The 17,007-nt window shown below is 49.5% G+C and overlaps 7 protein-coding genes across 7 annotated transcripts; 3 read left to right on the top strand and 4 right to left on the bottom strand.

Annotated features, from left to right (window-relative positions):
* Nucleotides 1-127: 127 nt before the first annotated feature.
* On the bottom strand, nucleotides 128-1,755 carry N7481_008035 (uncharacterized protein; the record flags this gene model as incomplete). The annotated part of the gene is made up of 3 exons (XM_057267254.1): nucleotides 128-565; nucleotides 1,214-1,642; nucleotides 1,699-1,755. 3 exons carry the CDS (start codon nucleotides 1,753-1,755, stop codon nucleotides 128-130), a joined length of 924 nt encoding a protein of 307 aa, XP_057121455.1.
* A 988-nt stretch (nucleotides 1,756-2,743) lies between these two features.
* Nucleotides 2,744-5,647, top strand: N7481_008034 (uncharacterized protein; the record flags this gene model as incomplete). The annotated part of the gene is made up of 1 exon (XM_057267253.1): nucleotides 2,744-5,647. The coding sequence occupies one exon, from the start codon at nucleotides 2,744-2,746 to the stop codon at nucleotides 5,645-5,647; it is 2,904 nt and encodes a 967-aa protein (XP_057121454.1).
* Nucleotides 5,648-6,036: 389 nt separating this feature from the next.
* N7481_008033 (uncharacterized protein) lies at nucleotides 6,037-7,119 on the top strand (the record flags this gene model as incomplete). The annotated part of the gene is made up of 1 exon (XM_057267252.1): nucleotides 6,037-7,119. The coding sequence occupies one exon, from the start codon at nucleotides 6,037-6,039 to the stop codon at nucleotides 7,117-7,119; it is 1,083 nt and encodes a 360-aa protein (XP_057121453.1).
* Nucleotides 7,120-7,590: 471 nt separating this feature from the next.
* Nucleotides 7,591-9,027, bottom strand: N7481_008032 (uncharacterized protein; the record flags this gene model as incomplete). The annotated part of the gene is made up of 2 exons (XM_057267251.1): nucleotides 7,591-8,424; nucleotides 8,491-9,027. The coding sequence occupies 2 exons, from the start codon at nucleotides 9,025-9,027 to the stop codon at nucleotides 7,591-7,593; spliced, it is 1,371 nt and encodes a 456-aa protein (XP_057121452.1).
* A 597-nt stretch (nucleotides 9,028-9,624) lies between these two features.
* N7481_008031 (syntaxin family protein) lies at nucleotides 9,625-10,428 on the top strand (the record flags this gene model as incomplete). Its single annotated transcript, XM_057267250.1, has 1 exon — nucleotides 9,625-10,428. The coding sequence occupies one exon, from the start codon at nucleotides 9,625-9,627 to the stop codon at nucleotides 10,426-10,428; it is 804 nt and encodes a 267-aa protein (XP_057121451.1).
* Nucleotides 10,429-10,828: 400 nt separating this feature from the next.
* N7481_008030 (uncharacterized protein) lies at nucleotides 10,829-11,274 on the bottom strand (the record flags this gene model as incomplete). Its single annotated transcript, XM_057267249.1, has 3 exons — nucleotides 10,829-10,918; nucleotides 10,980-11,092; nucleotides 11,151-11,274. The coding sequence occupies 3 exons, from the start codon at nucleotides 11,272-11,274 to the stop codon at nucleotides 10,829-10,831; spliced, it is 327 nt and encodes a 108-aa protein (XP_057121450.1).
* A 2,297-nt stretch (nucleotides 11,275-13,571) lies between these two features.
* On the bottom strand, nucleotides 13,572-14,141 carry N7481_008029 (DUF4452 domain-containing protein; the record flags this gene model as incomplete). The annotated part of the gene is made up of 1 exon (XM_057267248.1): nucleotides 13,572-14,141. One exon carries the CDS (start codon nucleotides 14,139-14,141, stop codon nucleotides 13,572-13,574), a length of 570 nt encoding a protein of 189 aa, XP_057121449.1.
* Between the last annotated feature and the right edge of the window lie 2,866 nt (nucleotides 14,142-17,007).

Genomic DNA, 17,007 nt, shown 5'->3' with positions numbered 1-17,007 from the left:
TCTGTTCCAAGGTTTGAAGGGTTACTACTAGTACCACTAGGGCCACAGCCACCTACCATCTATACCATGGTAATTACCTAGATACGAGAGCTCCCCTCTCTTCTTTCTCTTCAGCTTTATTTTTTACTTACGTGAACATCATATTCAAAGGAACTCCCAGCGTTTCGGCGCAACTCAGGTGGACAAAGCCCGGAGAGTTCGCGATAATAACATCTGCAATAAATGGCCGTGCACAGGAGTCGACAGCACAGTCTTGCACATGTTCATGGATATGATGCATTGTCGTTCCATCTCCCGTCTCATGACATGAGCGCCAGCATCCAGAACAGATGGTTTTCATTTCGCGGCGGCGCTTCTGTATCGCTCCACTGCGAATGGTGCGCATGCCTGGCAGCAAGCCGGGGTTTTGGACCATAAATGCCATCAATTCCTCGGGGTTACCAGCGATATTGAAGAATTCGAATGGTTGGGTGCCTAGGGGTAGGATCTCTAACCCTTCAGCATTGATCAAGCAACTTGAACGATCCACTATGGGTAATCGGTTCTCATCGTAGATAGTATCTGGCTCACATAGTCATAAGATGCTCCCCCAAACAACAGCCCTGCCGGGCTAGCTCAATCGGTAGAGCGTGAGACTCTTAATCTCAAGGTTGGGGGTTCGACCCCCCCCGTTCGGCTATTCCTAAAAACTTACCTGAGATATCTTTTTGCCAATCGTGTAAAAATGTCCCGTGCGTTGGGACAAATAAGTTCATCGATTATTACAGTAGTTTTCGAATTCAGTTTGACCTCACACTCTTTAGACTTGATTCGCGGAAAACAAATCCTAAATATGCGAGTTTTGATTGGATATTATTTTAAGCACTTCGATCTAGACCGCTTTTACAATAGTGTATGTATTTTATAATACGTCTTCAGTACAATAAGTGGTGTATTTTACACGAAACTCGCGTACTAACGCTACCGGTAGATCGAATTTACGAAATTGTAACATGATGTCCAGCCAACCGTCAAACTGTTCATGATGAGTTGTGCTAGAGATATACTGGACTCCTATAGTCACACTGGAATACCTCCTTGAAGAAGAGGATAACGAGATAGAGAGTTTTGCAGCAAAAACATACAAGGCTATTTGCCAGAAGGCTCGGATTGCTTACTCTCCTTTGTCTTTTGCTATATCTCTTCCTACGCCCAGCAACCACAGAGTTCTTACCCCTATCCATGCCATCGGAACCCAAACATTCACCGACGCATAGGGGTCTATGTCCGATCCCGGAAGCACTGCTTTAACTCCCACCACGCCTAGCACGCTCGTCGCATGGAGCACATCAAATGCCATAAGCGCCAGCAATACAGCTGTAACCACAACTTGTGCGTCTCGTGTGTTCTGTAGTTTGTATCGTGCTGTATAAATGAGCATAGGTTCGATCACACCGCTGAACCCTAGTGCAGCCATGGTCTGGTACAGTAGGACGCGGAGCTGTGGCGTATGCCATGCAGACACTTGGTCGCACACTGGTTGAGTTACGTCTTGCGAAAAGAGAAGTCCATTACATGATCTTTTATCAGCGGGCGCGAGAGAATGGAAATGGTTCGCGGGTGACGCGACGATGCAGAGCAACGCGATGGCTATGATGGAAGGCTGTTCAGGGGTTAGTAGAATGTTGTTTTGACGCAAGTCATGTGTTACTAACTCACTTCAAGAATTAGAAAAAGCCACAGATACGGCTGAGGCAGGATGTTGACTTCAGTCATGCTTGTAGCTGGTTGTTGGTGGAGTGGTGGAAACGAACAAGCTAAGTACACAAGTTGCTAAAGCCGGCGGGAACGACCAAGCGAAGCTAGGGGATTCGATGTATCATTATAGTATTATTACAATACGTCCTAGGATGTGGTACAGTCATTATCACCACAGTTCTGCTTAATTAATCGAGCGGTGACCCCAAACAGGATTAGTGTATCTCGGACTTATTTTCCGGGAATCAAGTCTTAAAGAGTGAGAGGTCAAACTGAAATTGAAAACTACTGTAACCAAGAGAGGAGAACTATACTGGTTGTTTTTTGCCGGTCACACCATGGATCACCCACCCCATACCATGGTATAAGTTGATATTCACTGGATAGGCAAGTAAATACAAACCGGATCTCAAAATTCAAAGGACTTTTCTGGTTGGACTCCAAGTCCATGCAATGTAAATAATTTCATCGTTGCACAATGAAACCTGGCGGTGACTATAGGCTTGATGTTGGTTGGTACAGGGGCAAAACTCTATCTTGGATTGAAGAGTGAGGTACACTTCAATGACGAAGAGGGGACCGGGAGGATTCGACAGCACAAACTGTTATCAAAGATTTTAGAGTGGCAACCGAGTGTGGCATTGGAAGAACTCCAGCAGACCAGCTGTCAAACATACTTCGGGTTTCAAGAGATGTGACTATAGGCGGGAATGATTGTGAGTAAGTGGAGGTAAGTGGACATCTTAGGGTCGAAAATTTGCAACATGAGATTCACTGTTAGCCAAGCAAGAAAAAGAAATATGATATACGTAGCAAACAAAACCAAAGGAACTAAGATCTCGCCTGGGAGGAGGGAAGTAAAATGTGATGTGTCGATGGTTGTCGCGTTTGTAGCCCCCCCACCCAAACATGTGGACCGCCTGCGGTGGAGACCAACTTCTTGACTCTGGCACTTCACGAGTTTATGTTGCCCAGGTGGTATCCGACCACCACCAAAACTATCGTCATGGCGGCCAAGTGGCCCAGCATACCTCCGATTGAGGATGAAAGTATTGATACCCTCGGGCTGATTGAGGGGTTCAAAGACCAATACATGGAAATATGCTCGCACACACTGAAACACCCGACTGCGGCAGCTCCGGCCGGCTATGTTATGGGTTTGATGTTCCACGCAAATAAGGTCATTACTTTACTGGCGGAACAGCTTCAATCTTCCTCGCAGAAGAAATTGGGTTTGGCGGAAGCTCCCCCCCAATTCAGAGCCCCGGACCGTTCCAAATCCAAGTGTAACGCTTCCCCAGCCCCTGGGCCTTCGCGAATCGCCGCGCAGGCCAGTGCGAACGGAATTGAGGCCCACGCAGTCGCTGGGAGAACCCGAGATCTGAATGATGGACATGTCAATGGGACTCCCCAGCATAAAAATCCGGAGCTTGTACCGACGCGCGTCGAGGAACATGTTGACCACCCAATGGACGAGGAAGGAGATGAGAAGGAGAAGGAAATTCAAATCGCAGCTTCCAAAAGTTGCAAAGAGAATACCCAGAAAGATAAAGCCGAATGGGGAAACTCGTCTATGCTCCAATCTGATTCTAGTATGGCCGACGCCCATATGGCTCATACCCCAACGGCCGCTGGTGCCACAGTCGACATCGAAATGGCAGACATCAGCATGACTGAAAGCAACACTGTCGAGAATGGGTTAAGCGACCCGCTCAGAGAAGACATGTTGATTGCTGGGGATGAGGACCCAAATGAAGAAGGCGAAGACTACCACTTCGAAGATGACGGACTTGATGTGACGTCTGTATTGTCATCGGATATTGCAGTGACTGAACACAACAACCCCGTTTCCGAGGAACCCCTCACGGCACCGATACTGTACACTGGCCCGAGTTCCTTCAGAATACGTTGGGAATGCTCTGATCCCCCATATGCAGCACAAGCATATCAGCAATACCACGAAGACCCCCAGAAAAAGCCACTAGCGATCGTTATCGATTTGAATAAAGCTCTGCACACTAGCAGCGACAAAACTTTGAAGAAAAAGTTGATCAAAACCGTCCAAGTCCAAAGATCGGGGGACTTGGATGTGTATCCATGGGAGGGGGCAAACATAGAGTACCTTATTCAGAATGCTCAATACTGGTTCCCTCATCTCAAGAAAGGTGATGCTGCTCGGGTACCTGGCCGCTACGCTATAGGTGTTGATGGCCAAGATCCTTCATCCGAGGGGAGTTCAGCGCCAACAAGTGTTGAGCAGGTGTTACCATTTGCCCTCAGAATCTGTTGGAAAGGATCGCGTTCTCCGTACAAAAACTGGGAGTCCGACCGTGCAGTACAGTCTGTTTCACAGTCGATTGCATCTGTTCTACGATCAAGTCGCATACGTGATCTGTCGCAGATGGAAATTTTCTATATCGAGCACCGGCCCGAGTTCGGGGATATCATACTCTACCCCAATAGCCACTCGGAAAGGGAAGAGCTCATCAAGCATGCTCATTCTTGGATACCTTACCTCGAAGATGGAGATTCTGCCTGGCTTCCGGGCTTTTATTACACGGACACCAAGGGTAAACCCACGCCCAACCCATTTGAGAATGTGCATTTCCAGCCATCGTCGCTGCTTGGGATAGCTTGTTGTCCATTCTACATTACACTGAAAATGACCGAATTCCACCCCATAGCCTGGAAAGAACAGGGAGGGTCTCTTTCTGAAATGAAGGACCGAGTTGACACTGCGCTGAAGCGGAGTAGCGATCCCGAAGTAGCCGCAATGAAAATCTCAGGTATTGTTCATGAAAGCGAGACTAGGTCGTTGCATGTTCATCTCAACTCAATCGAAGACCGCCATCTGCTGCTAAGAAATATCGATAAGTGGGTTCCTAGGGTTTTCGAAAATCCCCCGCCCGTTGCAATGAAATCCACGGAGAACGATACGCAGAGGAGAAAAGAGGACCAGAGAACGACCACGCCAAACCAGACCAAGAATCGAGATCCCAAACCCGGGCCTTCATACACTCTAAGCAAACCAGTGGTTCCGGGGTACAATGGCACACACGACGGATCGGTAACGCAAGGGCCTAGGGATCAAACCTCCAACTCGATGCCCTTCAAGCCACCGGACAGACCAGCTGCGTTCGAGCGCAATGGTATTGCCACGCAGAGAAGGCCGGTAGATCAAGAGCCCAAAGATCACATCTCTAATATCCCATATGTCCACCCATCACGAGTGCAGCAAAATAGTGTGCCTAGAAGACCGGAGCCTCGAGAGTCTAATATCCCTCCTAACCAGATGCCTCTCAACAAACCGAGATTGCCAGCTGCACCCAATTGCAATGGTACGCCGGGAAGACCAGAACATCAAGGGCCCAGAGATCAAATCTCCAGTGCTTCATATGTTCACCCATCACGAGTGCAGCAAAATGGTGTGCCTAGAGCACCAGAGCTTCAAGGGTCCAATAACCGTCCTAACCAGATGCCTCTCCACAATCCAAGGTTGCCAGGTGCACCTAACTACAATGGTATGCGGCGCAGATCGGAGCCGCAAGAGCCAAATGGCCAACCTCCCAATTATCTTCCACTCAACAATCCAAGAATTTCAGAACCATCCGGGTACACTGGCACACATCACAGATTCGAAGCTCAGAAGCCCGAGGTCCGGGCCCCCAATCCTCGACCCTTCAACCCACTGAATGGGCCACCTGCAGCCCCAGCCCATGGTGGTAAAAACAGAAAAGGAAATCGCAAGCCGGCAAGACCGAACAAGTTGGCTCAACCGCAGAATAATTCGAACCCACCCACTCCCCCGAGGCCTGGAAATGCCGAGCAGGGTCAGAGGTCGAAAGCAGACAAAAGACGCGATGCTCGCCACCGGCAGAAAGCTCGGATGCGACAAGTTCAAAATCAGTAAATCAGACAGAGCTATGTGTATGGAAATAAATTGGAGAATGAGATGCGAATTTTTATAGATCTCGCATCGGCAGGTTGGACTTGCTAAGCAGGATTACAACCTCCAGTATCTAAAGCACTTGAGCTAACCTCAGGCTTTTATCTTTCAGACAACGACGAATTTGCAAATGAATAGAGCAAATTAAACTAAAAAGCTACTACCGCAGTAGGATTAGTCGAAGTCAAGTAATTTTTTCCTTATAATAAATGTTCTAAAGTCATAAATCCATCTCGGGTCCTGTCTTTCAAAACGCCGATCCTCCGCCTTGGTCGGAAATCAATTAAACCCACACGCGTTTGATACGCGCCGTGAGAACACCCTCGCACAACACACCACCATCATTTACTAGCATGGTATCCCCATGGCCAAATGTCCCTCCGATTGGGGATGATACCGAAAGCATTCGCGGCTTAATAGACAATTTCAAAGAACAGTACGGACATGTCTTTTCGCACTCGACTGAAAATCCGACCGCGTTGGCCCCTGCGGGCTATGTCATGGGTTTGATGTTCCAAGCCAACAGGGTGATTTCGCTGATGGCCGAGAAGATGAAGAATTCTTCAGACCCCCAATTAGCGCATCTATTTGACACAGAGTTGTCGTCTATGACAGCGGCATCGCGTGCTGTGGAAACTACAGTCACCGAACCATGCACTGTTGATTCCTCTAAACCCGACTGGATGGACAACCACAGCCCAGGAACTATGATAAAGCTTGCCTGGGACATCGAGTATCCACTTCATCCCTATACACCTTCCGCGGTCCAGGAAATGGCACACGCTGATGTTCTCAAGGAGCTCGAGGCTGCGCTGCATCAGACTTGCGACCGTGAGCTCCAACGTATTGTCTTCGAATCTATCAGAACCTTTGAATATGGAGAGATAGATATACAAGCATTTACGCCATCGGATAAGAAACATCTCATAGAGAAATCTCATCTTTGGATACCCCTCCTACAGCAAGGCGACTATGTTCGATTGGCAGAGGACTATCAGCCAATTATCGATCGATACTTGGCTGTTTTCGCTGGGTATGAAGCGCCGATCGAAATTGTCTGGCACTTGTACGATAATCTATATGTGCCGGGTAGAAAATGGAGATTTCAAAACCATCCCACAAGCTTCCTCTTCAACAGCTTCCACTTGGCGCTGGAAAAGTCTGGGAACTCCGAACTCGCTAAAATCCGTGCTATAATGCCTATGCGTCGCTGGAACGGGGGAATTAACATATACGTTGATTCCCGAACAAACCGGGATATCATACTTCAAAACACCTCACTCTGGGTTCCTAACCTGGAAATGTCGGTGATGGCCCGAATCACTTCTGTTTGCGGCGAGGCCATGTATTCGAAGGCACCCAATGCTCCACCGCTGCCCGGTCCAGAATCAATGGCGAATAATTCAAAATTAATCTTCGACCGGCGTCAAGGCTAAACCTACACCTGGTGATTTGAATGTCCAATCTGCTGTCCCTCACCAACCTGGTCCTCAATCCCAAAGCCCGCCTAGCCCCCCACAAGGGCCATGGCTGAAGCGCAAGCGACAAAAGGTTCGCAGCCAAGAGAAAGCCAGCGAAATAGCAGAGGCATGGAAAAGGGCTCTACGCGATGATCCAAATGCTCGCAGTTACAAACCCTACATGTGACAAACGGCAAAATAAATGTACATTATTTTGTGAAGATATTGTTGATATTGATTAATAAATTCCGAGGTACAGCCCTAGAAATACGGGGCGTAGAAATATGAGACAAGACCCATCCTATCCAACACACCTGCCCCGACAGGGCAACCAAGCCCAATCATCACTCATAAGCTACATTAACCCAAGACCATCCTATACTCCATCTCCATCCATAATTGGAGATAATGCAACGCTCAAGAAATTCCCACCTCACAAGACCCAAATTACAGCTTTGTTCCTTCACGCCCACTATCGCTTGGCCTCCGAGGCCGAAGTGGTCCCAAAGACGGGCCGGCGGCTTGGCTAGGCCCCGGTGCGGAAGTTGATGTCAACTGCGAGCGAGGCGATTCTGTACCAGAAGTGCTGGCATTAGTGCGCATGCCTCCTGCTCGAGCACCATTGTGAAGACGGGGATTCATGAGCCACTGAACTTGCATACGAACGCTGTTGACAGCAGCGTTTGTGTGAGCCATATCCTCTTTGATCCGAAGACATTCATTCATGATCGTCATGCTAGCACGAGCGTCGAGATCTGTGAGAGCATGTGACATTTGACTGACTTCCTCACGCAACGATTCATGGAGCGAGAGAAGGTATGTCGTGGCATTGGATGAGAAGACGTTTGAAGAGTTCGTCGAGTCATCAAGGTCGTCAACCTGGTTCTGCCCGCCTCTTTCGCCATCAGCAGCAGCTCTACCGCTACCACGATGCCCCTCACTCGCGCGGGCAGACTCGAGCAATTTAGAGCGGATATTTGAAAGTCCGTCCTCGAATATTTCATTTCTTTGTTGGAGGTGTCGCATTGTCAATTCAAGAGAATTTAGCCGGGTGTTCTGGGACTCGAAATATGGTCCGATAGAGACTAGTGGACAAGACTGTTCATGGGTTGCGATTTCTGCCCGTCGGATCTTGGCTGTACAACCGTATTTGGACGCCACACAAGAGCTTACAACTTCGGCGCAAGTTTCAATATGTTTTTTCAGCTCTCGCTGCGGGATTGTAGTCCCACAATCCACGCAGGTCGTTTCGAGACTAGGACATAGCTCTTTATCATGTTCCTAGGGAGCGGCTTTAGTTAGCATGACTGCTTTAGCGCTGGTAATTGGTATTCAAGGGCTACGAACCTCGTAGTCTTGTTCCATTATATCCTGCTCGCAACGCGAGCACCGATAATAGCTATGCATGCATCTTTCCTCCCGCAGAAGATCCTTTTTCCGGGTCATCTTATCACAGGACTCATCCGGGCACGGCATGGGCCGATACCCGCAGTATTTATCCACGTGCGACTGGACATGGCCTCGCGGAACGATTTCCTGGCAGCCCTCCGCCAGAAAGGGACACCGCACTTGAATCTCGTCGCACATATTTATTAAAAGTCGGGGAACGTTCGTCGAGACCTGGCTGGTGGGGGTTCGGCAAGAGGGACACGGGAACTCTTCCGAATCGGCCGAGCGGAAGGTGGTGATTGCGGATCGAAGGCATTTCTGGCAGAACACATGATCACATTGCAGGCGTGCCGGTTGAATTAAAGGACAATGGCAGATTGGGCACATCAGATGTGAGTCGTAGCTGGAGACGAAGTCAAGGGAGCGCAAGTCGACTGGCATGTCATGGTCGCTGTTGACCTCGGGGTCGAAAGCCAGAAAGTCCTGGATATTCATGATGCGCGGAGATAAACACCTGTCTCAAATTCCATGAAGCTGTTTCGTGTAGTTGAGAGCCTTAAGATGTAGGTGTTTGGAAGAAAGTAGACTTTCCCGGGGGGGGGTTGCGGTATTAGCTTGTGAATGCGGCGGATATTCAGGCGGAATGTAGATGCCGAGGTCAAGGGCAGGTCGATCACAGGGAGCAAAGAGCCCCTTGAGGATAAAACTTGATCAGAGGAAGGTCATTCAGTGTATAAGAGAAGGGGGATCTCAAGTCCGAGTCGGAAGAAGCACAAATTCAAGGGGTTACATGCAGAAGGGGAAGAAGAATTAGAAGAAGGGTGGAGTTGCGGGGAGGCAAAAGGCGGCAGGCCCAAAAGGAAGCGGCAGATCGCAGACCCGCGCTCGGTCATGTCGGGGTTGCCTTAGCTGCAACTCTCGTCTCACCTCACCTCATTCCACGATATCTCCTCCAACCATCTCTTGTTCCGACTGATTAGCCCAGTCGATTGGACTGGTTGTCTCTCGCTTTGACCATATATTTCCCCCAGGGGCGCTCAAATACTCGAAATACTCGTTCCACGACCAACCCCCCCGTCTGACGCCATCGCCATGTCGAACCCATCTCAGCTCTTCCTTCTCGCTGATCACATCAAGCTCTCACTGCTAGAGCGACAACGTGCTATTTCTCTTGATCTTGAGCCCAATGCGCAGGATGGCGAGATTTCCCGCTCCCTCGACTCCCTCCGAGAGGGTATCCAAGCCGTCGAAGCCGAGCAGGCTCATCTTGCCGAATCCAACGATCACACCGGCGCCGCCGCCCTAAAGGACCAGCTGGGCCCTCTCAATGACCAACTCCGAGACCTATCCTCCCAGTTTTACGGCACTGATTCCGAAGCCTCCAACCAGGATGCGGGTGTTACCAACCGGCCCGCAACATCGCCCGATCTCAAACAGCCCGTTCCACAACACCCTCCATCAAAATCGGTGCGCTTCATGGATAATTCGGCTGCGGCTGCGGCTGTACAACAGGAGATCGATGAGGAAGAGCGCGATCGCCGGAATGTTTTCCCATATCGCGATGAGCCTTCGCCCGTTGACCAGTCTGATTGGTCCAATCAGCAGATCCATGATAATCACTCGCAGGTGATGCGCGATCAGGACGACCAGTTAGATCGGCTCGGTGAGTCGATTGGCCGGCAACATGAATTAAGTATTCAGATTGGAGATGAGCTGGATGGACATGTTGCGCTGCTGGATGGGGTTGATGACGACGTTGACCGCCATCAGGGTCGTCTAAACAATGCGCGGAAGCGGATGGATCGGTTTCGACGCAAGGCAGGTGAAAACTGGAGTATGATGACAATCATCGGCCTAATAATCATATTGGTCATCCTGATTGTGATTCTGAAATAAGATAACCGACGGGCTCGGTTTTATCTTCTGTTCAACCCTATCCGTTGCGAGCGGGCGTTTTCTTTGGGTATATTATGGGATAGCTCTCTATTTAGCCTCTTTGGCCTCTTATCAAGTCGTTCCTTGGCGTTGGGATTGATCCTCTTAACATGTCGCCGGTTCTCCTGGTTGAAATTCTACTTCTACTTCTACAAGCACTCTGCCGTGTCTGTCCGATTCCAGTTCATTTGCAATATCGGAAACATAAACATAAACATAGACAGACGTATGAGACCGGATCCGTCCGAGTCTCACATGAACTTTCCGTTAAAAAGACAATCTGACTCGGGCGTCAGGTTCTTTTTCTCCGAATACTGATTGTCTGCTAACACCTTGAACTCCTGGAGGTCTTGTGGATGGCTCAGGTAGCCTTCGCCTTCCTAGCCTTCTCTTTCTCCTGCAAATCCTGGAAGGCTTTATCGTACTCGACTTCGCCTCGGTCAGCCTTGACCTAATAACCCGGTAAATTAGTATTTGCTTGACTCGACTCCTCGACGGGGGCGGACTCATACATCAGCCTCGCTGTTGCTCGCAAGCTCGGGCTCCCATTTCCCTTTCCCTTCTTTGACCCTCTTCAACTGGGAAACCTTTTGTGCTTCATAGATGTTTGGTAGATCATCACGGTCTACACTTTATATTTAGTATGTCCGCTTGAGGGTTGTAGCGTTTGCGGGGTGGCTCACTCTTATCGGATTCCTTGAGGCTGAATCGTGGGGTAGAGGTGTGAATTGAAGCAGCCGTCGACCGGGTGAGGAGGGATCGTGGGATTTGACGGGTGCTGTTTCGAAGAGGAGTGAGGAAAGACATTGTGAAACTTGAAGTTTGAAATGGAATTCTCCTAGTAGTGGTGCCGGTTAGAACAAGTGATCTGGGAAGCTTGGAGATATATATTCAACACCTGGGCAGATGAGCAGCTAGCGATGACGACTTCCCTCACAGCCTGCCAAGCCCTGGAGTGACGATCCACGTACCGATATTCGGAGAGATTGCTAGTACTACACCTTTCAAAGTAGTGCTGGAGGTGTCTAGATGGTTGAGGTGAAGGCGCAGATGAATGGTTTCAAGAACTTAAAGTAGTTGGGCTACCCTGCACCAGAATAATCCCGAGAGTTTTAAGCAGCAATAGCCACAAGGCCCAATTAAGGCATTTCCATTCGTGATCCCTGGCCGAACGGCCAATTTGACTGGCCATGGACATCGCATTCGAAGCGGTGACGTCAGCAATACCTAACGGTCGCTCGGGTTGGCGGAGAACAATCGCAGGCGCAGTTCGAGTTATCCATGTTCATTCATTTACGGAGTAGATAAGAATACTTGAACTACGGAATCCAAACCAGCACCTATTACACCGAGGTCTCGATGTACCCAAACACAGACACGAGTGCTAGCTACTATGCACACAGCTTGAGCATGTTTTCCCGGGTGCATCAGATACCATTCTCGCCCTCATGGAATATCATGACATCATGAATAACACGGACGATCAGTGACGCAGGGGTACGAATGTCATGGTTTCTCTTCTCGATGCAGGGGATACTAAGAAATTATACAAGATATGGTGGATTTCATTCTCGACAGCCATTATTAGTACCTGGTAGCAGCACTGGTATGTACTAGAATACCTACGAGTAGGCGTGAGACACTTATAGACGAAGCTTGAAGGTAGGAATCGGTCACATCGATTTGTCCAGAATAAATCACCAGCAGGAGTTATTTGAGAATATGAACAAAAGAGATGTGATTGAAAATGACAGTGTGCAAGAAGGTTCAAAGTGGTAATCAGGCATCATACAACGTATTCATAACTCTCCGGGAGCTACTCCCTCATCCTTATCAAAAAGATGCAAGGAACCAGAGGATGAACTGAATGAGTCAAAATGCAGAACACTTGAATGAGTAGCCAAAGCCAGAAAATAAAAATAAAAGAAGACATGATGGAGGAATATCAGTAACAAAGTTGAGATAAAAAGCAAAAAGAACCATTTTCAACGCAAATGGTCTAATACTCGCCAAAAGTTCCGCGAGAAAAGACCCCCAGGATATCGATTTCAAACAGAGAACAACTCCGCATCCCATGGTTTCGCTCGCAACCAAACCCAACCAGCCACATCCCCGTGGCAAGGAAGTAATGAGTATCGCGTATCACCCATTCCCTCCCCGAATAAAAACCGATGTACAAGGAAAAAAGCCCAATAAAACAAAAACAGACCGAGGTGCAAACAGGGGATAATAACAGAAAAAACAACAAAAGCACATCCCAGATATTTCAACAGTGCCCAAGCAATGCAGACGTGTATCGTTTCCGCCTCTAGATCCTTGAAAAGATAATGTGAAATCCATCCCGCCCCAAGAGCAAAATAACCCCAAGAAATGAGAATCCAGAAAGAGTAAGGAAATCGTGGCAAAGAACAAGTCACAGCGTAGGTGAAGAGAGAAGAGAGGTTCGGGTCCTAGTCGCTCGCGAGCGACCCTCCCCCCTTTCCAAAAAGAACAAAAATCAACTCCGGTTCCAATGGAACATGCACGTCAAGTAGCAAGTCACCATTCTATACATCATCGGTCGGCCTCAACCGGAGAAACCAAGGGCCAAAGAAGAGAAAGAAATTTCTCGTCCCTCCCCGAGAGACGGTCGGTATCGTAGGTAGAAGATGCAAAAATGATCAAATCGCAAGCGCCGTCGCTCGCAACAAGCTGGAAGCATCGCAAGAGATCTAGATATATGGCGAAAGATATAGGTGTAGGTCGTTAAATCGGCGGAAAGGAAAAGAGGAGGCGGGTGGTGAGTGGTATATACAATGTAGCCGGATTTTTGAGAAATTTTCGGGTTTTTTGAAGGTTTTTTTGTCGATCACCGTGATCGATCGCCGTAGTCGTAGAAAGGAGAAAAACATACCCTCCAGTGGTGTCGTTATCGAATGCAAAGGTAGCCCAGCCCGTATGAGACAGGAAGATGCAAGATGAAAAGATCAAAAATCAGAACAAGATATTAGGACCTGCGATTAAAAGGGCCATCCCGATGATGCAGAAGCTCAGGTAACGTGCAATGGAAACATGCCGCTAGGGCGGGGGCCGCTCGCGCCCGGGGAGAGACCCGAGGAAGGTTCTCACCATCGACGCTGAGCCGCCTGCATCATCGCTGGGGAGATGGAGGAGGGCGGGCTAGCCAGGGTCATTCCAGTGTTGGGGTTGACAATGGGGATGACCTTGCGGGTCCGGTTGGCCTGGTTGTTGGCAGACTGGTGGTAGTTGGCGTGATTCAGATTTCCGGCAACACCGGCCTGAACGTAGGAGTTGGCCTGCGCAGGAGAAAGAGAGATGGAGGGGGTAACCTGCTGAACCGGCTGGATTTGGTGCTGCAGGGGAGAGGTATCAGGCGAACCGCTGGAGAGCGAGGAGCGGTCGGACGAAGTAGAGTGGATGGAGTGCAACTGCAGGGGGGAAGAGGAAACCGTTAGCCCACGTCTGTCTCCCAAGAACCTTTCCCCTTTGCTGGGATCAGCAAAACATACGTCGTCCTCGGTCAGGAGATTGGGGCAGAACTCCAGGTCATCGTCGAGGTCAAAGGAGCGACCGGCCTCGAAGCGAGCCCGGAAAGCTGTGACGGCGGGAGCTTCGGCCAATTCGCGCATGCTCTTGACTCCACGGAACTGACGCTGAGCATTCTGCTGAGCCATTTTGGGAGCCCGACGGCGGCCATGGTGGTGATTTTGGGTGGGCATGTGAGCGTGAGGGTGTTGTTGCTGGTAGTGGTGGTGGTTGTAGAAGGCAGACATTGTGATAGGGTGGTATGGATGGTAAGGCCAGCACCCTTGGAAGAGAAAAGATACAGAAAGTGTAAATAGAAGAGAAGTAAAGAGAAGAGAAGTGAAGTGAAGATAATAGAAAAGAGAATAGTCGAAGACGAGTGAGCAGTTGGGGGTATAGCACAAGAAGTTTTGTAGAAGAAGAGAAGAATCGAACGGGTTGTGGGAGAGCGGAAGTTGGAATTGAGGGGTGCGGTGGGTGTGTTTTGGTTCTTTTACACTGTGTATGGTCAGGTATGGTCACAGCTGTCTGTAGTAACCAGTGATGGGTGAGTGTAATGCGTAATGTAATGTGTAATGTAATGTACAGCCAATGCGCTAGCGAAAGAAGGATCCACCGAGTCACGCACCAACCAAACCCGGCCGAGCGGCCGCAGTGGCGAGGTTCAAGACGTTACTTCCTCCAATCATCCAACAGCCCTCACCAATATCGATCCACACTTTACCGCTTCCCATCAGTTTCTCACTGTTTTCCTCCCTCACTGCCGGAAAGAAAACAACGTGACGTCGTCGACCTGGGTGGATCTAACCCTGATCTAGCAAGGATTGTCACAGATCTGCCCACCAATTGTGCCTACAAGTGGCTGCGCCTTTTGCCTCCTGAACTGATGGCTACTAGTGCTGGTACATACGATACCGATTATTCCCCTCGAGGGTATCGTCATGACGCCCCCCTCCCCCCCGACATCTCTCAATACCTTCGCTTTTTCTACCCTTGGTGGGCTCTTGGTGGCTCGTGTGTGAGTCTGTCTCCATAACGCTCCGTACATAGGGTAGGGCTATGCACAATAAGGATTGTCACCCTCCATTTTTGCGCGGCTCCACCCCCTTCACCTTGGGGATTCCATTCCAATTCTCCCCAGCCTCTCTTGAACATTCCCTGAAGGGGTTGGGCCAAGGCATTTTGGTACAAACGGAGTCTCCGTCTCCAGGATCGAGAGTTTGAAGCTTTGCTCTTTACCGTCGTAGTGCTTATGGCTCCGAACTGTGCAGCGTATCGCAGGTCCCAGGCACCGCATTCCCCTCTTCCCATAGGGCCCCCGGTTGTGGCTGCTGATCTCTGATCGCTGATCGCCTCCCCTTCGGATTCCCAGATTCCCCAATCCTTCGACTCACAGGGCGCAGGGACCACTGGGGGACGATGGCGATTTAGACACGCCACGATTGATGTTGTAGAGTATGCAGTGTAGTGCATGCAACCACTTTCTCCATCATTGGCTACACCACCACCTTTCTCTAAAAATGAGATCCAGCCCTGTCCCATCGGCCTCCTCAAAGCGGCAACCGGGTCCCCATTACGGATACTTGTAAATGTGTTACAGGATGCGGCGTCTTCTTGTTTCCCTCGCTGGGTAGCATCGTGACTCACGGCCCAACCCTCCACACGGTTCCACTCGAGAAGTGGCAGATATGTGCTGATTCAGTACCCGTCCGGAGTACAGAGAAGATCTAATTTCCATCACGTACCTGACTGACCCGGCTTGGAATGCCGGCGCCTGCTGGAACAACCCCCGGTCTTCCCCCTCCCCCCGGTCGGTGCTTGCTCCCCTCGTGTCCAGTCACTGCGTGGGACGAGCCCCTCGACGTTCTCCCGTGGTGCTACATACATACTTCGAGGCTATCACCTTCACCGCTCCTTTGAGAACCGGCTGTCCCGGAGTTCTATTTCAAGCCTTGCTAGTGAACCTAAACCTTTGTAGGGGGGGAGGGGGGTACGATAATGATGCGCAATGCGCAAGAAGGGATAACTTTGTATATGTATGTGCCCACAGAGTCCGGACACAGACTCAGTTGTAGACATGCTGGTACAAGCAAGCACCCGCCGACTCGAAGCCTTATTTATGCAGCTGACGCATAAACGCATACGTTCGGCGCATGGCATGCGATGCCATCTCTCAGATCTTATGATCTGACTGCATTATGTATGCATAGTAGAATCAGTGAGGGGCTAGTGGGGAGGCCCCGACTAGTTCGGGTCGCCTTCCCCAGACACCAGGCAAGGAGATTTGATAAAAAAACGCGATCTTGTCACCACGGTCTGGTTTGAAACGTTGCCACCGGTGCTGTGTTGATGTTGACGCAGTGTAGCCATGGGCTTACCCTGAGTCCGATTCGGAGATTGTTTCAGATATTGGTCCGGGTTAGAATAACCCCCGCGTACGACGACATGTCATATTATATCATCACCTGGCACGTTTTGCTGAGAGTTGAATGGAGAGAGCAAGGGGCGTGCAAAAGTCTGTTGATAAACTCAAGTATGGTATGGCCAGGGCTGTCTGCTAGTATTAGTGGCCTGGGCAGTTTAAACGATGACTCTCGGTTCTAATTTTGGCGTAATTCGTCAACAACAGCACATAGACCGATAAATACCCCTGTGACTTGAAACCCTCCGGGGTCAATGTCAGTCTTATGTTCATTATCAGATACCCAAGGACCCATTATAACAATGACAATTATGATCTCAATGGCATGGTTTAGGTGGAGGTTCTTTTCGATTGATAGGCACTAGTAGCGTGGCTGAATTACTATTTCGCCAGCCTCCTTGACCCCGGCAGTAGACGCGTTCTAGAGCATGAGCAGTCTGATGGACTTAGATGTCCTTTACAGCAAGTACATCGTGATTTCAGTTGCCTTTGTCAAAGGCATCATTTTGGTTAAATCAAAGCTCGAATATCAATACAAATAAGAATGGTGAATAATAGAAAGAGCAATGCTTCCTTAATGTGTAAAACCCAAG

Source organism: Penicillium waksmanii (assembly GCF_028829765.1).
Source record: "Penicillium waksmanii strain IBT 27052 chromosome Unknown utg000007l:1.0-4314555.0:1.0-4317578.0, whole genome shotgun sequence".
Classification (NCBI taxonomy): Eukaryota; Fungi; Ascomycota; class Eurotiomycetes; order Eurotiales; family Aspergillaceae; genus Penicillium; species Penicillium waksmanii.
This window is presented reverse-complemented; position numbering and strand designations above follow the sequence as displayed.